This window comes from Carya illinoinensis, chromosome 4, assembly GCF_018687715.1.
Source record: "Carya illinoinensis cultivar Pawnee chromosome 4, C.illinoinensisPawnee_v1, whole genome shotgun sequence".
Taxonomy (NCBI): Eukaryota; Viridiplantae; Streptophyta; class Magnoliopsida; order Fagales; family Juglandaceae; genus Carya; species Carya illinoinensis.
The window spans coordinates 37,723,897-37,749,921 of record NC_056755.1 but is presented as its reverse complement, the minus strand read 5'-3'; the positions used below and the strand labels follow the sequence as shown (position 1 = coordinate 37,749,921).

The 26,025-nt window shown below is 34.9% G+C and overlaps 3 protein-coding genes across 3 annotated transcripts; all 3 read left to right on the top strand.

Moving 5' to 3' along the window:
• The first annotated feature begins 1,377 nt into the window (after nt 1–1,377).
• On the top strand, nt 1,378–2,156 carry LOC122307046 (flavonoid 3-O-glucosyltransferase-like). The gene has a single exon (XM_043119654.1). It carries the CDS (start codon nt 1,737–1,739, stop codon nt 2,049–2,051), a length of 315 nt encoding a protein of 104 aa, XP_042975588.1. The 5' UTR covers nt 1,378–1,736; the 3' UTR covers nt 2,052–2,156.
• A 1,904-nt stretch (nt 2,157–4,060) lies between these two features.
• LOC122306485 (protein FAR1-RELATED SEQUENCE 5-like) lies at nt 4,061–5,404 on the top strand. The gene has a single exon (XM_043118916.1). It carries the CDS (start codon nt 4,061–4,063, stop codon nt 5,402–5,404), a length of 1,344 nt encoding a protein of 447 aa, XP_042974850.1.
• A 4,407-nt stretch (nt 5,405–9,811) lies between these two features.
• LOC122306484 (anthocyanidin 3-O-glucosyltransferase 7-like) lies at nt 9,812–10,997 on the top strand. The gene is made up of 2 exons (XM_043118915.1): nt 9,812–10,058; nt 10,196–10,997. Exons 1-2 carry the CDS (start codon nt 9,812–9,814, stop codon nt 10,975–10,977), a joined length of 1,029 nt encoding a protein of 342 aa, XP_042974849.1. The 3' UTR covers nt 10,978–10,997.
• The last annotated feature ends 15,028 nt before the right edge of the window (nt 10,998–26,025 follow it).

Genomic DNA, 26,025 nt, shown 5'->3' with positions numbered 1-26,025 from the left:
ATTAAAAAATTATTATTAAATGTTAATAGTAATTATATTCTAATTAAATTAATATTTAAAAAATTATTATTAAATATTAATAATAATTATATTCTAATTAAATTAATATTAAAAAAGTATTATTCAATGTTAATAATAATAATAATTATATTATATTTTCTTAATATTACAAAAAAGTATTATTAAATGCTAATAGTAATTATATTCTAATTAAATTAATATTAAAAAAAGTATTATTAAATGTTAATAATAATTATATTATATTAAATTAATATTATAAAAAAGTATTATTAAATGTTAATAGTAATTATATTCTAAATGTTAAATGTTAATTATATTCATCTAATTAATTTAATTTATTTGTTTGAAATGAAAAATTAATATTTTAATATTTGATGAATGAATAGTAATCTTTCATCTTTAATCAATTACTGTAACAAAAGTTTAAATTATTTTAAATTTATCTAATTTAATGTTAAGTATTTTTGAGTTGAATTATGTAAAGTTGAATCAAACGGTCAAGTCAATGTGAATGCTAAAGAGTACGTTGAATTTGTTATACTATTCCACGTACGGCAGTAACTGTAGTGACGTGTTTTGCATTCCTGTACGTTAATGGTCTCGAACATCTTACACAAATAAAATAAAAAGGGCGGCTATTAAATTAGGACGAAGTGTGTAGAGTATTTGGATTGGATAATCATACATCACCGATTATTTCACAATTTATCCATAATTTTTTATATTAATTTTTTTTTTTTTTTTTTGCTTTAATTCAAAATGGTTGTCCTAGCAACAGTTTAAAGGACTCAAAGAGGCAAAAGGCAATATCAGATTGATGGCATCAATCTTATCTGCCACAGCCCTTTCACTGCAGAATCCTAGTCTTTAATGATAGCAATAATATTCTATCGAGGCATGGGAATTCAAAAGCTTATTACGAAAGGAAAACACAAAGGCCGTGGTGGCTCCCGTCGAGGGCTACCACTAGCTATATTTTATTTTTATTTTTATTTTTATTTATTTAATTATTAAAAAAATTATTTAATATTATTATATATTTTTTATATTTTTTAAAATATTTAAAAATATAAAAAAAATAATTTTTTTTTACCTTACAGTAACTGCCAATTAGAGCAATCAGCGGTGTCTCTAACACCGTCCATTACGAAAAACGATGCCCTCCAAGTAGTAATTAATATTATCTAACTGGCTACCAGTCAGACTTAGGTTTAAAGCTACCATTCAGTAGTACTCAATAATTAATATTTGTTGTCAACAGTCACGAAGAGTTTGGAATGTCATGTGATGCTATTAATGCTATTAATATATTTTATAAATCTCTCTCAGTTCTTACCTACCGCTGGTCCTATTTATCTATCAGCAAATCAAGTCAAGCCAAAAAAAAAAAATATGAGTGATCAAAGCTCATCAGGAAAAAATCAACATGTTGCAGTTTTGGCATTTCCAATTTTCCATTTGGCTGCCATCCCTGGCCTTTACTCAACCTAACTTCCAGATTAGCATCGGCCGCCCCTGACGTGAGTTTCTCCTTCCTCAACACTGCCAAATCCAACCAAAAGCTCTCTGCCACCTCAGGAGCTCACCTCCCACATAACCTTAAATCCTACGATGTTGCGGATGGCGTGCCGGAGGGACATGTCCTCACTCCCGGGAATCCCCTCAAGGAAGCGGATCTGTTCCTTGAGGCTGCACCTGAGAGCTTCCAAAAAGGCATGGATATGGCAGTGGCCGAGACTGGGCAGCGAAAGATCACCTGCATCTTGAGCGATGCTTTCTTGGTCTTTGGCTGCGATATGGCTGCGGACATGCATGTAAAGTGGGTCCCTTTATATGTTCCCGCACCCTACGACCTCTCTGCCCACATTTACAGTGCTCTCATCCACGAGACTTATGCTAAAGCTTGCGGTGGCGGTGAAGCTCATGGTAATGGCGGTGCAGGGGGAGATCTAAACCCTATTGACAAAACCCTGGATGCCATTCCAGGACTCTCCGTAATGCGCTTCGGGGACTTACCCCCAGAAGAGTAGTTCTATAGGCAAACGGCAAATGTAAGCGGCACGCAGCTGACGTGGCCGTTATTAAAATAATAATAAAATATTAAAATATTTAAAAAAAAAAAAAAAAAAAAAAAAGCCGAATGAAAAAGCGGAAGAAATGATATTGAAACCATTTCGTTCCCGCTTTTGATGTGCGTGTGCGAGGAGGAACCATTCTTGAAGATCAAGCGGGCTTGTTGGTTCTTCCAGATCCACGCCGTTCTGCAGTTATACAATCGTTGGTGTAGTACGGAGTCGTTGGGTTGGGCATCCGGTTGGGTGGTTTGAGTTCGGCCCGGTCTGCATTGTGTGGGTCAAGCCCGAGGGTCGTTTGGGTCAGCCGTTTGGGTCAGCTTCGTGGGCTGGGTTTGGGTCAGCTTCGTGGGCCATAACCTCGGGTCAACTCGGTGGGCCAGCAGTTCGGGCCAGCAGTTTGGGCAGTTCGGGTCAGCGAGGTGGGTGAGTGTCGTGGGTCGGTTCTGGTTCGTGGGTCAGCTTCTGAGTTTACCCCGTCGGCACCACCACAGGCAGGTTCTGGTTCTGTGAATGTAAACAAATGGTTTTTCTACTTAAATAAACATGGGTCTTGAACTGGATTATAAGTTGTTTGATATATGAAAAACTCTGATTTGGCTCTGTTTCGTGGGATTTGCAGTGGATTGGTGTAACTATGGTTTTCACATGAGGATCAATATGTGTTGGTTGTTTACAGTTCTGGATTGGTTTCGTGTAGCATTAGCATGAATTTGGCATATTTTGCATTTGATTGGATGAAATACCCGTGTAGCATTAGCATGAATTTCGTGTAGCTTGGTTTTCCCATGCATGTTGATACAATATAATATGACTGTTTACATAATTTACATTGATTATGGAAGGGAGGAATTGTAATAATTTACATAAGCTCACTAGGTTGGGAAATCTGAAATGAAAAAGAAGCTTATTACTCTCTTAATTACATACATACTTTTGTTTATATAATTTTACAAGCATCCGATAATATTGGTTTGATTAATTTTTTTTTTTTACGTTGCTTGATGAGTACAAATATAATTATGTGATTGATAACCTCCCAAATACTATATGCAAGTTAATCTAGATATATGCTGCCTACAAACAGGTTGTTGGCTAATGAATTTTTTATTTTTTAATTTATTATTAAATCAGTTGGATATTTTTAATTGGATACAGTTTTGTATTTTATTATTTGGTTTAATGAAGTTGTTATGCAACTGTTTGATTATGTTACTTGTTGTAAACCAAATTAGAAGAAACAATTGGATTAGTGATATATGGTGAAAATCTGAAAATTTTGGTCCCAGTTTAGAAATGTGAAATATCAAGTAATGTGGATTTTGAATGGAAAGCATCCGCTTGGGTATCGAGTATGCGATTGAGGAAAAAAATGTGACAAATCGAGCGTTTCAACAAGTTAAACAGGATGGAGATTCATACGTCCTTTATAATTTAAAAGGGCTTCAATTCTTTTAAAATTGATTAGCTTCTTTGATAAAATATAAATTATATAATAAAATTTATATATTGAGATGTTAGAAGAATGTAGAAATCTGAATGATAAGCTCGCAAGATGGTAATTTCACAAAATATCAAAGCAAATGCAAGTACAAGAAGTGTAGGTAGCTAGAATTATTTCTATCTTGCTACTGCGAGTTGCACGTATCTAAATCAAATCAAATCAAATATATAATGGTTGAGTACAAGAAGTTTAGGTAGCTAGTTTTGGAGGTAATTTTGTAATAGTTTCGAAATTTAAACTATTATTACTCAATAGTTAGATTATAAAGATGCAAATCCCTCCAAAAGAATTCATCAATTTTATCATGGCTGTTTTTTAATGGGACCCAAGTAGGTTATTTTGAAACTATTTATCATGCCATAACTATTGCCGAGTTTTAATTTTTTTCCTTTTTAATTTCTTATGCGATTAGCAATTGCCTTTTCATGTGTGTTAATAATATAGTTATCAACTTGTACAGGCCATGGGTGGTGAAGAAGAACACGCATCTCCCTTAACGGTATGCATAGACATTGAAGAGCAATGCACTTCCGCAAGAGTTGGTTGCAATGAAGATCTGTTGGATAGACTAGATGAACTGGAAACTGACGATGGCACTCCATCTACACCGTATGTGTTGCCATCTTCGGATTGTAATGATATCATTGAGGAGCCAAAGCCGGGGATGGAGTTCAATTCATTGGAAGATTTGATGGTCTATTATAAGCAGTATGCTAAAAATTGCGGGTTTGGAGTGATGACACAAAGGAGTGAGAGGTCAGAGGATCAAAGTGTCAGATATGTCACCCTCGGTTGTGCACGGGGAGGGAAGGCTCGGATTAAGAGTTCCAATATCGCCAACCCACGTCCGACGGGAAAGACGGACTGTAAGGCAAGGATTAATGCCTTAAGAGTCGAGGGAAAGATGCGGTTGACAACAGTGAATAACTCACATAATCATGTAATTAGCCCTCAGAAATCCCGCTTCTTTCGATGTAACAGAGAAGTGAATGAGACTGTTAAAAGGGTCCTTGACACAAACGACTTAGCTGGTATTCGGCTGAACAAGAGTTACGGATCTCTTGTAGTTGGAGCAGGTGGCTTTGAGAACCTGCCATTTTTGGAAAAGGATTGTCGGAATTACATCGACAAAGCCCGCCATCTACGACTTGGTGCAGGTGGTGCTGGAGCACTTCGTGATTATTTTATGAGGATGCAATACAAGAATAACGGTTTTTTTGCATTGATGGATTTAGACGATGATGGGAGGTTAAAAAATGTTTTTTGGGCAGATCCACGTAGTCGGGCTGCGTATAAGTATTTTGGTGACGTCGTCACATTCGACACCACGTACCTGACTAATAGGTATGGGATGCCGTTTGCACCATTTGTTGGTGTAAATCACTACGGGCAGTCGATTCTTTTGGGAGCTGGGTTGATTTCCAGTGAGGACACAGAGACGTTTACATGGCTGTTCCAAACTTGGTTGCAATGTATGGACGGAATAGCTCCAAAGGCTATTATTACTGATCAGGACAGAGCAATGAAAAATGCAATTGCGATAGTATTTCCAGAAACTCGACATCGATTTTGCTTATGGCATATACTCAAGAAAGTTCCAGAGAAGTTGGGTTCATATGCTGCGTACAAAAGTGGCCTGAAAACTGAGCTGATGAAATGTGTGTACGACACACAAACTATTGTCGAGTTTGAAAAGCATTGGTCCCAGTTTATTAACACATACCACTTACATGAGAATGCTTGGTTGAAAAGTTTATACTCCGAGCGCGAGCATTGGGTACCAGTTTTCCTGAAAGAGCACTTTTAGGCTGGAATGAGTACAACCCAGCGGAGCGAGAGTATGAACGCCTTTTTTGACGGTTATGTCCATTCGAAGACAAATTTGAAGGAGTTTGTTGATCAGTTTGACAATGCGTTGAAGAAGAAAATTGAAAATGAATGTGAGGCAGAATTCCTGTCCTTTAGCGGCACCATTCCCTGCGTATCTAGATCTCCAATTGAGAAGAAATTTCAAGAGCTGTACACCAATGCCAAATTTAAAGAAGTTCAACAACAAGTAATTGGCGTGCTTGATTTGGATCCAGCGCTGCAGACATCGGATGGGGTAATGAAGAATTATTTGGTAGAAGATGAAGTTCGTATTCAGGAGTTCACAAAACAGGTTACATATGCAGTGGATTTTAATGTCGAGGCAGGAAAAGCAAAGTGTTCATGTGGGTTATTTCAGATGAGAGGGATATTATGTAGGCACATTTTGGCTGTATTCAAATCAAACGGTATAAAATCATTGCCAGAAGGCTACATTTTAGATCGATGGAGAAAGGACATCAAGAGGAGATACACATTAATTCGAAGTAGCTACGATGCAGGGGATGAGAGGGCAAATGGTAATAGACATGCAATTCTATTGAATATGTGTTATGAGATGATCGACTATGCGGTAGAATGTAACGAGCAATTTGAAGATGCAAAGAAGAGGATACATGAGATGACTGGATTATATCGTCAGAACCATAACCCGTTATCTATGAACTGTGAAAAAGGTTTGAATGTTAAATCACATTTTTTATTTTTTCATGTATAATAATATCAATGGGAGGTTAACTAAGTTTTCTAAACTGATCTTTGCAACCACAGATTTAGAACTTGTTACGACATTGGACACAGCTGCTGCAGTTGGTAGTTCACAAGGAGTAAAGAGTCCAATTGTTGTCAGAGGGAAAGGGAGACCCCCATCTCTTAGAAGAGCATCAAAGATGGAGACAGATATGCGGAAGGTTAAAGCCAAACAGAAAAAAGCACAAGCAGGAGGAAAGCGCAAACAGGTGGATGTTTTAAACCTTACTTTATTATTTCTCAATTATTTCTAGTGAGTATTTAAACCTTACTTGATTGCTAGCGAGATGAGGGAGATATAGCTCCCATGGGCACGTGCCGGAATTTATTTGGGGATTCAGAAGTAGATATCACCAATTCCGGAGAAGGGCAGGTATTCAGAAAGAGCACTTTGTATATATCATTTTATTTAATGGTTGGTTTTATTTAAAATTGTAAATAAATTATTGTTTTTCTATTAAAAGGTACTGGACAGCATTAGCGCCACACAGTGTTATCCCATGATTGGTACTCAAGAAAGTGTAAGATTTCTAAACTTTGCACATTTCAATTAGTCAGCATCCCTTTCGAAGGCTAATGTGTGGATATCTATCAAAGGTTCAGATATATTTTGATTGGATGTCGCGGAGCGAGAGCACACTGGGTGGAGATGGAGCACAAGCATGGCAATACTAGTGGAAAATGGTTGAGAAATCGAGCGTGTTTTTTATTTGATATAGGAAAAATGTACAGAGAATTTTTTTAGGTCAGATAAACTATTGGTTGCATCTAATATTACTATAAGTGTCATTTTTTTGGAAAATTGTATATATTGGAAAAGGTTATTTTGGTGGTTGGTGTAATTATACCATGTGGATAGTTCATTATTCTTTTTGATTTCCTTCGAAAATACTGGGTTGCTTATACCATGCAAATTTGATGTAATTATGTATGTGGATAGAAGGAGGAGGCTATTGGGTTTACATAATGTTAACAGGTTATGGAGGCAGGAGGGGTAAGTTCGTATTTGGAGGGGGTATAAGTACCAGATGTGTTTTTTATTTATACAAATTATCATAATAGTTATGGCTGTATTTATATTTGGCTAAATAGGTTATTTTTGGAAAAATGTATTATTTGGTCATCTACGTATAGGTTATGAAGAAGCTGGAGAAGGACAAGTTAGAAGCAGTTTGTGTTGGGGGTTAATTGCCTAAGATGGGTTCTCAAAAGTTAGAAGAAGTTTGTGTTTCATTATTTCAGGTGGAGTTCATTTAGTCTTGATCGGGTATGGGGTAAATTGCACGTACAAGCCGAATTTCTGGAAAATTTAAGGCATACCTCATGACTGGATACACATGACTCGGGTTCCCGATTTCATATAAGTACCCCTTAACTAACCGCTGCAAAATGAATGGCCAACGTGGATAGGAAAAGTGATATTCATACAAAGCAATTTTGTTGTTTGTAAGAAAGGAAAAAATCAAAAAAACAGATGCATTATAATTGTACTTGGGTACCAAATTTTCTGCAACATCAAAGTGTCATTTTCTAATCAAAACAGACTGAAACATCAGCAGTTATAATACATTTACTACTATATCGATAAATCGCAAAAAACCTCCAATATTCATAGTCAATACAACATTCAACACATTTACAACATTCAACACATTTACACCATTCAACACATTTACTACATTCAACTGAACCATCGATTTTGCAAATAAGTACAGTTTCTTACATGAGTTGTAGACATGGCTGAGATACATTATAATTGGTTCCATACATCAAAAGTATACCAGCAACTATTACTAAAAATAACCATGTCAGTTTTAATACTTTGAAGACTCGGTTATACTTCTTCTCCAATGCTTTTAATTTGGATTCTTCGATGAGGAGCCGCTGATGAAGTACCCTCTCGTGCCTCCGTTCAGCTAACTCCAAGGTCAGCTTACAGCAACTGTTTTGCTCACTTTGAAGATCAATCCACTCAAAAAAGCCACATTGTTTATTCATCTTATAGTTTGGACAGTTGAAAAACCTTCGGCCAAAAGTATTTGCTTTTCCAGAAATCCGAAGCTTCGCTTGGGAGCCACAATAGCACAGTGGTCTCTCCAAACTTGACCCGGAATGAGAAGCAGAACTCATTTGCTATCATGATATAATCAGTAAACAGAGCCCCCACATCAGTATATATCAGAGAGTATATATCAGAGAGTATATATATATTATATATGTTTGAAACCTTCAAAATCTTTTGTAAAAAAATACATGTAGAAAAAATACACAAAAAATACTATAATGGCATTTCAGTAACTCCTAGTGGGAGTTGGGAGTGGTGACCGTAACAGCTTCCATATATATATATATATATATATAGAGAGAGAGGACCCTCCTTAGAAAATTAATTAGAGAAAAAAACCCTACATGCATGAGCTATCTTTTAAAATTTAAGCATATATGCCACCACATGATGAATGATGTGTAGGTCCTATTATGTGCCAATTTGGTTGAACCGATCATATGAAGCACATGAGTGTCTATTAATGGCATTTCTGTATTGACTTTTTATCATCATGTTTGAACTTTTTCTAATTGAATTGCTAATATTATAACCCTTATTGATCATCTATTGATCATCAATATCATATATTAATGGTCCATCGGCTTTGCTTCATATACAAATCATACTCATGCATACCACAACAAAAATGACTATTGATGATCAGAATAGATTTTTTTTAGTAGAAATGATAATTTTCATTTGCAAATAACGTGTCAAATATAAGCATTTTTCTCATAGTAATAGTAAAATTAAAGTAAAATTGTTCGAGACTGTATTATGAATCTGCTAGCTAGCTTACACCATGTACACCACACTTGGATGGATGTCTCAAAGATACATATATTGGAACAAATTAACAGATACCTAGCTTTAAGTCAAGCTTGCTGTCTAAGAGAAGTCGGGTCCAAGGTTTCATTATTATGTTAATTTTAATAGATCATACAAATCTTCCTCAACAGATAGGACACAAGTTTCATTTACAACTCTTATCTAATTATTTTAATAATTATTTATTATTAGCTATAAGTGAGGATCATAACTAGCCATGACCTACTAGTTATATGGAAGGAATTATGGCTATTATACGTACATTCTTCAGAATTACATGGAACTTATAATACTGATGCAAAGTCCAACTTCCAAATATTCATTACAATAACATAATATGAAATGGTAATCTTGCAAATACACAAAATAATGAAATACAAATAATGGCAACTATACAACAAATACAAAAATTACAAACATGCTAAAATATTAAAATATAACAATACCATAATGCAAAAATGAAATAATAATGTAAATGAAAAACCTGGAGAGGTGCGACTAATTACCAGTTTCGGGGGAGAGGGTTAGGGTTAGGGTTAGGGTTAGGGTTTCGGTGTGGGATGATGGGTACGGGTTAGGGTTCGGGTTAGATCTAGGGGGTTAGGGTTTCGGAAGGGGTTAGGATTTCGGACGGATTTCGAAGGGATTTCGGAGGGATTTCGGAGGGATTTCGAAGGGAAGGGATTTCGATAGGAAGGAATTTCGAAAGGAAGGGATTTCGAAATGATTTCGAAGGGAAGGGATTTCGATCGAACCAGAGAGAAAGGGGGGAAATTTGGGGGAAATAGAACCAGAGAGAAAGGGGGGAAATTTGGGGGAAATCGCAGCAGAGCAGAGACGGAGGAGGGGGAGAACCAGAGAGAAAGGGGGGAAATTTGGGGGAAATCGAATCAGAGCAGATACGGAGGAGGGGGAGAAGGGGGAGAAGGGTTTCGGAAGGGGGGAAATGTCGAAATGAGCAGAGAGGGAAGTGAGGGTTTCGAGCTTTCAGATATTTCGAAATGTCACCGTTTAGTTTTAAGTGAAACGGTGCGTTTCGCAAAATATTAAAATAACCCACGTCGGCAAGCCGTTTGCAAGCCGTTTGCATCACACGACTGCACTTAGACTTTTCCCCCCAAGAAATACTTCAAGGTAATCACTCAAATTCTTCATCAATTTTCGCACGCACACTGCGCAGAATTAGTGAGGTCCTGCCACGAGCAAATGCTGTTGTCATGAACTCTTTCCAAGAACTAAACTCAACCATACTCACCGAGGATCTCAAGTCCAAGTTCCAAGATATTCTGTACGTGGGTGTTCTCACATTAATAGTCCCAACTCCACCCTTACCCCCATCACATTCAGACGCCACAGGCTGCCTCCCATGGTTGGACGAGCAAAAGCCAACATCGGTAGCATATATAAGCTTTGGAACAGTGGCGGTGGTGCCACCCCACGAGTTTGCAGCTTTAGCGCAGGCGCTGGAAGCGAGTTGCGTTCCTTTTCTTTGGACAAGGAAGCAAGGAAAAATAGTTCCCTGGGCACCCCAGGCTCACGTCTTGTCACATAAAGCGGTAGGCGTGTACGTTACACACTGTGGATACAACTCTGTGTTTGAGAGCATTGTCGGTGAGGTTCCGATGATCTGCCGGCCGATCTTAGGTGACAATAAGATGAACGGACGGATGGTAGAGGACGTGTGGGGAATAGGGGTTAGGGTTGAGGGAGGGGTGTTTACAAAGAAGGGAATGGTCAAGAGCTTGGAGCTCGTTCTGGGACATGATCAACATGGAAGGAGGATGAGGGAGAAGATCAGAGGTCTTAAAGAGCTTGTAGTGAAAGCTGCCGGACCTGATGGGATTGCTTCCAAAGATTTCAAAACTTTGTTTGAGCTAATCTCTCAATAAATTATCAGTACCTGCATAAAGAAAGATCACCATCTCCAAATAATTTGTCATTTTCATTTTATCTTATTTTCTTTTAACAGGGGTACGTAGTTTTGGAATTCATTTTATCGTCTGTGTGGTTCTGCTGATCCTGTCTTTTCGGAGAGAATGCTACGATCTATTGGGTTCGTAGCCATCTATAAAGTATGCAGTGTGAGCGACAATAATGATAATAATAATAATAATTAGAGAAATTTTTGGGACCCGAATTTGGGTTCCGAATTTGTATCCTAAATGTATATATTTTTTATTTAGTAATTAAAGAAATGTCTGAATTTTTTTTTATTTTTTTAAAAAATATTTAAGAATATAAGAAAAAATAAAAAGATAATTTTTTTGTTTTTTTTGTTTTACACCTGATTCGATGGCTTCTCGTGCTACATCCCTAAGTGCTCTAATAATAATTCTTGAGATCATCATGCTTGCTTAAATTAGAAACATTACTTTGAGTTTCACAAATATAATTTTAGAGATCTAAGTTTGGATATTATATAGGCTGATTTAATTTAGAATTTATATCGAGAAATACTTTATCGTAAAGAGATTATATAAAAGTAAATTAATAAATTGATATGGTTTGATATAGTAAGTCAGATTCTAAAATTATTTTTTATCATAAAGTAAGTCTAATAGATTACATAAAATCACATCAATTCATAGATTTATTTTGTATACTCTCTTTATGTATATAACACTTCTCTTTATACCGCATGCATGAATTAAGTCTTCACAAATAGCGGTGTGCCATTATTTTTTTATATAGTTGACATGCCTGTTCATATCAGCTCCAAACACCGAATATTTTCTAAACTGTAAGCGGCAAAAAATTAATCAAACAATATCTATGATAGTACTTAAATTGCAAGCCTTAATCTCCACAAGAGAGGCAAATGAATACCTTAAATTAGCATGATAGCAAGATCAAAATTTTCAATATCATAGATATAAGAAAAATAGTAATGCAAGAATTAATCCCAGATTTCTTATTTTCATCTGCAGATTATCTCAAAAAAATATTAGGCCCCTGGCACCTTTACCAGAGCAATACAACCTATTCCTCCAATATCAACCGACCAAAACCTTGATTAAAAATAACTACTTAACCTAGACGATTGCACAAGTTTTATAGCAAGCAAGAAGAGTATAGTACACGGGAATTTATATGACCAAAATCCATCAGTAACTCTATATGGTACACAACAAATTCAAACCACTAATCGCAATGAATAAATCAATAAACACCTTCAAAGAATTGGCCCAATTGACTAGTATTTTTGAACAAAAATGCCAAACCCGACCCTCTCAAACACGAATTGGCACAAACCCCCTCAAAGGCCAGCCCAAAAATTACGATGTGCAAAACTGAGACATTTCATCAAACAGGGTGTGCTCATAATGCAAATAGAAGCCTAAAGATTGCAATTGTTCATGCATTCTCTTCTTAGCAACGACCAGCTTGAATAATGTGCAAATGTTCATGCATATTATTCATATAACTCAGAAAAATAAACAGCAGAAAGACATTCAGAAATCACAACTCCAAAAATATATAAGGGTAAAATGTTTAAAAAAAATCACCTTGTGGGTATAACTCCGTCTATGAGGCTCAGTAGCGGGCGACTCCATATATATTCGACAATAAAAAAATAGCTCTGTGGCTTAGGAGTGGAAATTTTAACAAGGAGAAGAAATCTAGCTACCTCCAGTTTTTGCATATATTTACGTCCTGTACATGAGTAGTATAATTTTTATTTTTCTTTAGTTTATTTTAAATTATTTATGTTCAGATTTTAATGTTTATCTTCATGAACATGTTTTAGGAAAAAAATTTATGTTTATTTACGTTCAAAATTTAGAGCTTATTCTCACGATCATGTCTAACTAAATTTTCAATTAAGGTTGAGAATGAAAAAAATTGGTTTCTAGATTATCATATAGATGTTTTACAAGAATCAATTATCATAAATATATTACAATGAATTGATGAGGTGAATTTCAAAATCTTAGTTCATTTTCCATTAATAATTTATTCATTGTTAGACTAATTTGCATCTTCAAAATTTATTTTTAATATATTTATTATCATTGAATATTATTTTTAATATATTTATGATAATTTTTAATATATTTTATGATTATTTTTAATATATCTTCAAAATTTATTTGTAATATATTTTTAATATTACAATGAATATATTTATTTTTACATTTTTACAATTGCATAGTGTTCTTAATTAGAACGCATAAGAGAAGAGAACCTTTCAACGAACTTAATGCCAACCAACCAACCAAAAATTATCGCTAATGATAACTTAGTGATATATATTGGATTATATAGTGATATAGTATTAGGATAACTACTAATACTACAATGATTTATATAATTATTTATATTTAGTGGATTACTAATAATATTAGTATTAGTGTGTGTTACGCCCCTAAATTCTATTTGGGATCGGATGGACATTTGAAGCGTCGAGACATACAACACAAGGTTACCTGCCCCCATTCATAACATATAAAATGCAATATTCCTAACATGCATCTAATATTATGCAATATTTGCAGCGGATAAATTTTTTTCTTTAGCAGTACTATGCACCAAATTAAAAATATCCCAAATGTTTAAAACATACTTCATACATAAAGACTCATTGAACAACTAAGATCACAACACTAGTCCAAAATGGTTATGATCCAAAACGTACTAGAGATGCAACTCCATCGTACAAGTAGTAATTTACGTTAACTACTATATTAACATTGATGTTGCACTGTCGCTCAGTCAACTGTGTCTAGTTGGTCAGCTCTTGATTCTCATTCAGGTCTTGTAACAAGATCTACCATTTGGGGAGAATGGTAGTTGGGACTACCAAAATGAGATTTGATTACAAATTTCAGTAAGTTAACAAAAAACTTCTACACAGGCTAATGATGCATGGATGACAATAAAAACATGAATGCATAATCAAATTCATAAGTAATTAAAGCATAACTTGACGTATAGCATAGCATAACTGACATAACTTAAAATGAAACGTGAACTGAATTTAACTTGACATGAACTTGATCTGAAACTTGACTTAACATGAACTTGCTCTGAAACTTGACTTAACATGAACGTTATCTGAAACTTATTCTTTAATTGTATAAATACATACTCCATAGTTGTTGTGGCTCCATGTATTTTACGTGTCACAATTGCTGTGTTTCACGTAGTGTATGCGTCACAATTGTTGTGATCCCATACATAAGTAATCAAAGCATAACTTGACGTACGACATAACATAATTAACATAAATAAAATTGAAACATGAACTGAACTTGACTTGACATGAACTTGAACACGAACATAATATGTACGTGAACATAACATGACATAACATAAACTTGATTTGAAACTTATTCTTTAACTGCTTAAATACATGCTCCACAGTTGTTGTGGCCCCATGTATTCCACGTGTCACAATTGCTGTATCTCACGTAGTGTATGCATCACAATCGCTGTGACCCCATACTTCGTGTGTCTGAAACTTATTATTTAACTGCTTAAATACATACTTCATAGTTGTTGTGGCTCCATGTATTCTACGTGTCACAATTGCTGTATCTCACGTTGTGTATGCATCACAATTGCTGTGACCCCATACATAAATAATTAAAGCATAACTGAACTTGAATTAAATTATGACAATAAAAAATGATTTCACCAAAAGTATCTCGCGTGAATTACAAAAGAAGATGTTCGGACACTCATAATGATTTCATCACGAGTATCCTAGACATAACAAACTTGAACGTAACTCGAAAGACATGACGTACTTGAGATATAAATATTTTATAACATGGCATAACATGTAATAGACAACATATTTAACATGACATACTTATAACAATGAATATTACATGACTTGACATACATGTAATAGATGGCATATTTAACATGATGTACTTGCAATGTATAGTAATAAGTGATAGAATATCTTGTGTAACGGATGAAAACTCATGATAGAATAAATTCTGTGTAATAGATAAATATGTGATAACTTGGCATGGCATGTCATATATGATAACACATATATATACTGTAGTTCCTTTACTTGATTTAACTTGGCATGACATGTCATATATGATAACACATATATACACTGTAGTTCCATTACTTAGCACACATACACAGTAAACTGCTAGTAAGTTAAAAGCTAACTAACCTCGATCTCTGCATTTCTTATAAAAGCTCAAGTGCGATCACGAGGAACTGTAATAGTGATTCTAAAAGTTAGAACTAAATCACTAATAATTTGAAATATGGAAAAATACTAACTTAAAGAATAAAATTTCTATTTTACGCTCTATATGTAGGAAAATGCTGTTTTACCTCTAATTTAAGGATTTTGCATGCTAACTCCAAAAGTCACCAAAATTTACATGCCTTATGTAAATTTTATCCTAAACTCAAATATCAATTTAGAAAAATTTAAAACTAATCACAACTATTAAAATTTCATAGGGCCGAAATTCTTATATGCTATTTCCATTGATTTTTGTTTCTAACTTATTTTGATTAACCTTTTGATCTATGACTTATAAAGATGTGATCTTCAAACCAAACCATCACATGATTTAAAAAGATGTCCTAAAACATATATAAACTTCTAATTCAAGATCACATGGTTAAACATTAACCAAAACATAAATTGAGCGAAGAACATCCATACTTTGGCCTATCCGAACATCTCTTTGCATAATATTTCATATCTTTGAAACTAACATCAAATATCTTCAAAATAATATTCTAATATGTATATAAGAGGCTTAGGATCCTCCAATAAAATTATCAAAGCCATTGGAATAGGTTTAAACCACCAAAGATTTAAACTTTCTCAAAATAGAAACTGTTTTTACTCTTCCAGTTTCTAAGTTTCTAGATCTAAGAAAATATTTCATAAAAACCTTTAATCATGCAACAAATCCTAAACCAATAATCATATACATATGTTAACAATACTCCATAAAAATTTCAGACCAAGATTTATCCATTAGCTTGGTCAAAAACTCCAAAATACAACATATTCTCCAGTTTATCTCCCAGAATGACCTTTCTAGAGTTTAAATAACATTTGACTGACCAAATGATCTTCAAATGAATAAATAAGATATCCACGTAAATTAGACTTAAAAAGGAACAACTTGTATGCAGAAGAATTTTTGATAAAACACTTACAAAAATTTCGAAATGGACATGCAAAAGAATACTTAAAAGCTGTCCGAGAGAGTGTTTAGTGTTCATTCAATGAAAGGTGTAAAGGAAGATGATTTCGTGGGGAGCGGACTGGAGACATTTATGCACAAGATATGGAAGAGGATGAGGCTGAAGTGAGGGTTGAGTGTAGGTCTTTCTTACCCAATAATATCTACAAAAATCTGTTTAAGATATTTTTACCCAATAATATCCACAAAAATCAGCTCAAGATATTTTTATCCAATAATATCCACAAAAATCAGCTCAAGATATTTTTACCCAATAATATCCACAAAATCAGCTCAAGATATTTTTACCTAAAAATATCCAAAAATATCAGCTCAAGATATTTTACCCAATAATATCCACAAAAATCAGCTCAAGATATTTTTACCCAATAATATCCAAAAATATCAGCTCAAAATATTTTTACCCAATAATATCCACAAAAATCATCTCAAGATATTTTTACCCAAAAATAACCACAAATGTCAAGCCAATATATTTTCTAATGGTAGAGTATAGATTTGGAAGAGTGAGGTAGCTCTTTGATTCTTTTTTTCCTTCTAGAACCTTCTAGATCCTCTTGAAGATATCTGATTAGCCATGTAGGGGGATGACATTACTTGGCCAAAATCAATGCTAAGGTGTCCAATTAAAACTTTTCTAACTTAATTTGGACATTCCACACTTTTGATACCATAGTGAGTAATAATACTAATTATGTGGTTAGACTAAAACCTATACAATTAATAGATTCGTGAAAACTTATGGGGTCTTCACGAGGTTCCTAAAACCAATAGAAATTTCACAATTAAATTTCTAGCGGGCTGTTACAGTGTGTGTATCTATATATATATATATATATAATAATATCATATAGTGATATAGTATTTAATTATGTATCTTAGTAATAATATGCTAGTAATAATACGTTAGTGTCTAACTTATTTATATATTTGATTATATATATTAGTGATAATACTCTTGGCTACATATATTTTAGTGATAATATGATGGTTATATACACTTTTTATATTATTGTACATGATCAAATGTATAGAAAGGTATTTATTAAAAAGAATATATATTATGATTTATTATGCTAGAAAATGTATTTATCCTTAGTATATATATAGTTTATATTAATAACGAATGATCAAATATTCAAATTTAAGATTAAAAATATATATCAAATGTTATATTAGATTCGAGAAATGATATTTGCAACCGTGAATTGTGCAACTGCCGCGTAATCATTTTAAAAAAAGTGAATAAAATATGAGACCCACATGAAAAAAATTAATTTTTTTAATAGTAGATCCCACTCTTTTTCACAGCAATTACACGGCGTTTATGCACTTCACGGTTGTATGAAGAATTACTCGTAAGATTTATACGAATAATTTTATGTTATATTAAATATTATATTAATTTTGTGTTATTAGGTTATTATTATTATTCATGAATACTAGGATTTTAAAATTGAAGTTATATTAATTACAAGTTAGTATATAATTTAAGATGATTATATATATAATTATATAAATTATATATCAAAATGATATATAATGTAAATCCGGTGTTAGAAAATGGAAAAGCGAAATCGGACTAGTTTTGAGAAAATTGAAACCAATATCGGGTCAAACCGATTTTGAATCAGATTGACTCTACCGGTTTGGTTTAGTTCACCAGTTTACTGGTTTATTTTTTCACACCTAGACCCAATAAAAAGTTCAAAAGAAAATAAAAATGAAAAAGTTATTATCCTATTTTATGTATTTTTTTCAATCATTCTCATGTTTTGCAAATTTTTTATCATGAGCATTTTTTATTGGTGTTCATCAAATATACATTTTGTGGTCTGTCAGACACAAATAGATTATACAAAAATAATTTTACAAATTGACATGATTTTATATGATTCATCAGATGTACTTTACAATCTAACAAATCACATCAATTTGTAAAATTACTTTTATATAATTCCTTTGTGATTAGAATATTTCTCTTTTTTATTAAAATAAAATATTATAATAAAATTATAGCTTTTTCATATTTTATTGATAAATATTTGAAATATATATTAAAAAAAAGAATAAATGTGGCATATTTAGTTTTAAAAGTTGGTGGCAACTAAATTTTCATTTGCTACTTTTCACCTTGGCACCGAATACTGACTCCAAATAAAATCTCAGTAGTCATTTGATTTTCAAATGCATTTCTATTAAATGCATTTAAGAGGTGGGGCATGCAGCAGTGGTGGAGATGAGAAGTCTCTCGGGGTGGTTCAGAGAGGGGACTGGGGAGCGGCTTTGGTTGATTGGGACTGCTACTTGTGAGAATTTGAGGTGCCAAGTCTACCTGCATCCATCCATGGAAAATGACTAGGATCTCTAGGTAATGCCAGTCACTGACTCACTCATAAATGAGTAGCACTAATGCTATCCCAAGTGCAGGAGGATGTCGTGTAATAATTAGGAATAAATTCCTAGATCATCTCCTCAGGGAAAGTTACTTAAAATTAAACTCGTTGAAGAATGTGAAAAACTTCACAAAGAGAAAATAAGAGGATGATATGTGCAATGGATGGAAGAGGTTACTAGTCATGGACTAGATTCATGTTTTTAGATTTTGATTGTCGGATTGGAATGTAAAGGACTAATAGATTAAACTCAGAAATTTAATTAAACTAAATAAAAAATTAAACTAAATTAGAAAGTAATTGACAAAACATGTCCTGAAAATTGAAAAGCCTCAAAATCAATAATCTAGGGTTCATCACAAATTCTCAAATTAAACCATAGCAATTGTAATCACTATTAAAATGAAAACTTAATGAAACAATAAAAATAAATAACATGAAATAAGTAAACAACAAATAAATTACCCAACTAAAACAAAAACAAAAGTTCTCTACCAAATCCTTCTTGCAATAAATTAAACTAGCACACTTAATTAAAAACTTCTAAAACAATTCCTTTATTTCATGAAACAAACTAGCATACTTGATTAAAAACTTCTAAAACAATTCTCTTGTTGCATGAAACCAACTAGCACACTTGAAAGAAATTAAGGTATTACAATTAATGAGATAAAATTCTAAAACAATTCTTAATACTTAATAAAAATTCTTAAAACAACAAAGCATTGTAGGCAAAAACAAAAACTGCCGAATACCAATCTATGTTTAAGTTAAAACCAACTGCCGAACACCAATCTATGTTTAAGTTAAAACCAACTGCCGAACACCACTATGTTTAAGTTAAAGCAAACTGCTGAACACCACTCTGCTGTTTTCCAGTTTAGACAAAAAAAGAAAGCAAAAATGAAAGACAAACTAATGGTTCCAAGCTTAGCTAGGTTCTGCTGCTGCCGCTAGTCTTCTAAATGAAAAGAAAATAACAAAAAACTTCCTTCTGCTGCTGCTGCTACCAGCTAATAAATAGCTGATCTCCAGCTGCTCCAGCTAACCGAATGAAAAAGAAAGAAAGGAAAAAAATAACTCTGCTGTTTCTGCCCTCGGTGCTGCATATGTGCATGTGTGCATGTTGGTCTGCATGTGTCCGAATGGTCTGCATGTGCATTGTGCTCTGCATGAGTGTTGTCCGAGTGCTTTGTTGGTTTTGCACTTTTCTGCATGTGTGAGTCTTCTTCTCTTGCTGTAGTAGCTGCTGCACATGTGAGTTTTCTGCTTCAGCTGTCCAAAGGTCTGCATGTGTGAGTGTTCTGCTGTCCGAGTGATCTTGTTGCTGCACGTTCAGCTACTCTAAAAAGAAGAACAAATTTGCTGTCCTGCATGTGTGAGCTGCTGTGGGTCCAGCTGTGTGCTGTCCGAATGAGGCTAGTCTGCTGTAACGTGCTGTATGCTTTCTGTTGTGTACATGTGTGCATGCATGTGTGAGTGCTGTCCGAAGGGTCTTCTTTCTTTTGCTGTATGTGTGAGTTTGTCCAGCGTGTGTGAGTGTCTTTGCTGCTGTGTTTGTCTGCAACGTCCAGGTTATGTGCTGTCCTAGTGATGCTTTTCTGCATGTGTGCATTTTTCTGCATGTGCTGTGTTTGTATGAGTGATGTCCGCTGCATGTCTGCATGTGCTGGTTTGTTGCATGTTTGCATTTTCTGCATGTGTGTTGTGTGAGTATTAGTTGTTTCCCTTCCATTCGTGAGTGATGATGCTCCCAAGTTTTGAGGAAACCGGCAAACAAGAGCATGTTGAACTGTTCTTGTTGGTGGAAGTTGGAACAGTGCTGGATGAATCTGATCTGTTTTGGGGAGAAAATAAAAAGAAATAAGACAAAATTTGTAGCCAAGAATTTAATGCTGAGGATGCCTTATGGTTATGGGTTGGCAAGAAGTGCTTCTATCTTTTGAAGATGGAAAGATAGCTCAAGAAACCTTATGAACATGAAGAACAAGGAGAACAATGGTACAAACACAAATGATAATGGAAAGCAAGAAAAATTATGGACTAGAATGCACAGTAATCAATAGTTGGTAGAATTCAAGCAGAAATTCATGCTTTTAATCAATTAAAATCACAACTTTGATTTATTCATTTTAACCATTTTTCCATTTAAAACCATTAATAATGTCATGATGAATTTAAAATACATTGGTCTTAAATAGCTAAAATATGCAATATTTTAGCTCAATCACACCCCCCAACCAGCATTTTGCTAATCCTTGAGTAAAATAGTGAAAATTAATTGAGATGAATATTGCATAAAGATCGAAATTCAAACAAAAACAATCAAATACAATTCTGAATTCTCACAAAAGTGACATGTTACTACTCAACCCCCAAGGGTTATACCCACCAAGATTATCTCAACAATCTTTCACGTAGAATTGAGGCAAATTTCTCTGAATTCAAATGTGTGTGTGGAGCTAAACTGGCTGTGCGTTCCTTATTACTAGCTATGATTTGTCATAGGATTTTTCAACCTTAAGATTAATCATTACTGATTTTAACTACCTCAAAGCCCAAGGGACTAGCAGTTTTCACGCCAGCTTTGTTTTTAAAGGTTGGACACTCAACCCCCAAAGTCTTGGGTAACTGTTTCTAGCCATTTTTACTTAGGAAAGTTCACTAAGTTGCCTTTATTCCTTTTCTCTCTCTGTTTTTTTTTTGGCATGGCTCGGTAGTCCTGCAGTTTACTTCTCCAGTGTTAAATCAATGAATGGTAAATAAGGAACACTACAAGCGTAAGCATGTGCAAAATGTCCTTCAAAATTTGCTTTTCGTTCTACAAAAATTTTATCAAGTTTCTTCTCAATAAGCATAACATCCCGGTGTTTCAAGCCACATATCAACAAAATATGATGCATCAAAAATCATGCTCTATGTTTAAGCTTGAAAATAAATCTTCACAAATGATCCTGCTCAACTATTCCTCCAAGATGCCCAATTTTCACAAATCTCAAATTTCAAACTTTTGTTTTTTTTTTAATTTTTAATTTTTTTAATTTTTAATTTTTTATATTTTATTTTTATGTGCACATATGCTACCCCCCAACTAGTGAGAGACATAGTCCTCAATGAATCGAACGAAAGAAAACAAAAAGCACAAAAAAAAAAAAAAAAAGCAAAACAAACAAACAACATGAAATATAAAATCAAAGCAAAAGAACAAATAGAAACAGAGCAAGTAAAGAAAACTGTAAAGAAGGAGAAGCAAATCAAAACACTTCCCTGGGGTCTTGCACAAGCAAGATCTCTTCATGTGGATTAAAGACCTTCAAAAATGACTTTAGACGTTGTCCGTTGATAGTGAAGCTATTACCATTCTTCGGATTGACAATGTCTACCGCGCCATGAGGATGAACGACCTTTACAATGTACGGCACACTCCATCGGGATTTCAACTTTCCAGGAAAAATATGCAAGCGAGAGTTGTAAAGAAGAACTTCCTGGCCAAGTGTGAAATGCTTTGGATCAATTTTCTGATCATGCAGAATTTTCATGCGCTCCTTTGCCAATTGTGCGTTGTCATAAGCATTCCGGCGAGTTTCATCCAATTCATTGATCTACAATTTTCTCAACCCTGAAGCTTCATCAAGTGACATGTTAACATGTTTTATGGCCCAAAGAGCTCGATGCTGAATGTCAACAGGTAAATGACAAGCTTTACCATAAACTAATTGATAGGGAGACATCCCTAGATTTGTTTTAAAAGTTGTCCTATAAGCCCACAAAGCATCAATAAGCTTAATCGACCAATCTTTCCTATTAGGATTTACTGTTTTCTTCAGAATGATTTTTATTTCTCTGTTTGCCAATTCAGCTTGCCCATTTGTTTGAGGGTGATAAGGGGTAGAAACTCTGTATGTGATACCATATTTCTTCACAAGTGTAGAAAATTGTTTATTACAAAAATGAAAACCCCCGTCACTAATGATAACCTTGGGCATGCCAAATCGAGCAAACAAAGATTGTAAAAATTTTAGTACAACATGATGATCATTAGTTTTGCAAGCGATGGCCTCAACCCACTTTGAAACATAGTCCACAGTTAATAAAATATGTGTTTCCAAAGGAAACCGGAAAAGGTCCCATAAAGTCTATTCCCCAACAATCAAAGATTTCTAAAGTAAGAATGGGGGAAAGGGGCATCATGTTTCTTTTGCTAATGGCTCCCAACTTTTGACAAGACTCACATGCTTTACAAAAATTGTAAGCGTCTTTAAACATGGAAGGCCAATAAAAACCGCTTTGCAAAATTTTTGCCACTGTTTTATTTGCTGAAAAATGACCACCACATGCACCCATATGACAAAATCTCAATACTGAGGAAAACTCATCATCAGGAATGCATCTCCGAATCAATTGGTCTGAACAATATTTGAAAAGATAAGGGTCATCAAAGTAGAAATGTTTTACCTCAGATAGAAACCGACGCTTATCTTGGGTTGACCATTCAGAAGGCATTCGCTCAGTCACTAGATAATTGACTATGTCAGCATACCAGGGAGCTCTATCAACCACAAACAGTTGCTCATCTGGGAAACTATCATCAAGAGGAAGACTGACATTTGAAGAAGGAGATGATGACAATCTAGAGAGGTGGTCAGCTACCACATTTTCAACTCATTTCTTATCCTTAATATTGATGTTGAACTCTTGAAGTAATAGAATCCAGCGAATCAAGCGTGGTTTTGCATCTTTCTTAGCCAACAAATACTTTAGAGCAGAGTGGTCAGTGAAAATAGTGACAGGAGAACCAAGAATATAAGCCCGAAATTTATCAAGTGCAAAAACTACTGTAAGCAATTCTTTTTCAGTAGTGGTATAATTTTTCTGGGCATCATTCAAGGTTCTACTGGCATAATAAATCACAAAAGGTCTGTTATCCATTCGCTGCCCCAAAACAGCTCTTAAGGCATAGTCACTAGCATCTGTCATAATCTCAAAGGGAAGGTCCCACTGTGGGGGTTGCACAATAGGGGCAGTGGTAAGTGACTTTTTCAAGGTATCAAAGGCTTTTTGGCACTCATCAGTCCAAACAAATTCAATATCATTTTGTAAAAGAGTGCATAAAGGTTTTGCAATAGAACTAGACCCTTAAATAAACAGCCTATAAAAGCCAGCATGACCAAGAAAAGAACGAATATCCCTAACTGTCCTAGGGATAGGAAGTTTAGATATTAATTCAATCTTTGCCTTGTCAACCTTTATACCCTCAGAAGAAACAATATGCCCCAATACAATGCCCTGAGTAACCATAAATTGGCATTTCTCCCAATTAAGTAAAAGATTTTTTTCCTCACATCTCTGGAGAATACGTGCCAAATTATGCAAACAACTCTCAAAGGATTTTCCAAAAACAGAGAAATCATCCATGAATATTTCACAAATGTCATCAATCATATCAGAAAAAATACTCATCATGCATCTCTGAAAAGTAGCTGGAGCATTACACAAACCAAAAGGCATTCTAGTAAAAGCAAAAGTGCCAAAAGGACAGGTGAAAGTGGTTTTCTCCTGATCCTCAGGTGCTACAGCAATTTGATAATAACCAGAATAGCCATCCAAGAAACAATAATATGCATTACCAGCTACTCTTTCCAAAATTTGATCCAAGAATGGTAAAGGAAAATGATCCTTCCTACTGGCTGAGTTAAGTTTTCTATAGTCAATGCACATTCTCCAGCCAGTAACCATTCTAGTTGGAATCAACTCATTTTTATCATTTTTTATGACAGTCAAACCAGATTTCTTTGGTACCACTTGAGTTGGACTTACCCACTTACTGTTTGAGATGGGATAAATGATACCCACTGCGAGTAGCTTAAGCACCTCCTCTTTCACAACTTCCTTCATGGTAGGATTGAGCCTACGTTGAGCATCACGAACCGGTCTAGCATCGTATTCAAGATGGATTCTGTGGGTACATACAGCGGCATCAATGCCTTTGATGTCAGCTATTGTCCAACCAATTGCGCCTCGATGCTTCCTTAATACTTCAATCAACTGGGCTTCATCCTTCTGATTTAGCTTTGAGGAAATCACCACCGGAAAAGTGCCTTCTTCAGGACCAACGAACACATACTTTAAATCTTGAGGAAGCGGTTTCAGCTCCAACTGGGGAACTTCTTCCTCTGAAGATTTAAGCATGTCTGGTGGTGGTAGAGCTTCAAACTGGGGTTTCCATCTTGCTCCCGCAAACTGTACTTCAAGTGGTAATGAAAAATCTGCAAAACAATCAAAAAGATCAAAGTCATCTTCATTGATATGATCAATTTTCTCATCAAGTAAAAATTCAGGTGTCTGAAAAATATAGTCATCATCAGAGAAGGGAGAAGTTGAGCAAATAAAATCTGTTGGTGTCAAACTCTCCACAGCATTCAAATCGCTTGTGTCATCAAAATGTGCTGGCATCTTGCAAGCGTTGAAAACGTTCAACTCCAGTGCCATGTTCCCAAAGGTAAGCTTCAAAACTCCACTTCTGCAATTGATCAATGCATTTGATGTAGCTAGAAATGGTCTTCCTAGGATGACAGGAGCTTGGTAAATAGTGGAGACCGGCTGCTGCATGTCAAGAACCACAAAATTCACTAGGTAGTAGAATTTGTCCACCTGGACCAACATGTCCTCTACAATACCCCTCGGTACCTTAATTGATCTGTCAGCCAACTGTAGCATGATGGAGGTCTTTTTTAGCTCACCCAATTCCAACTGCTCATATACTGAGAACGGTAGCAAGTTCACACTACTCCCCAAATCAAGTAAAGCTCTCCCAATGCGTAATTCACCAATCATAATGGAAATGTTGGGAGAGTCGAGATCTCCAAACTTCTGAGGAGTCTCACTCAATATCAATGCACTAACTTGCTCCGTTAGGAAAGTTTTCTTCTTCACATTCAGCTTCCTCTTCACCGTGCACAAGTCCTTCAAAAACTTTGTATATGAAGGCACTTGTTGTATGGCATCCAAGAGTGGAATATTGATCTTCACTTGCTTGAAAATCTCTTGAATCTCCGTGTGATACTTGTTCTTTTGGCCAGCTGCCAATCTCTGAGGATAGGGAACCACATGTTGGTATCCCTTACTAGTCTCAACATCTGCGCTCACAGGCTTTTTCAGTTCTGGTCTCACTACCTCTGGTTCTTTTTCAACTTCATCCGTCTCTGCTGCATCTTTAGGCGTTGGAGCAACTACCTCTGTGTCTATGGTCATCTCAGGTCGGGGAACTTCCTTCCCACTTCTCAAGGTAAGAACAGCTTTTGCTGTCTCAATAACGTCTCCTGAGACATTATGCACTTGATGT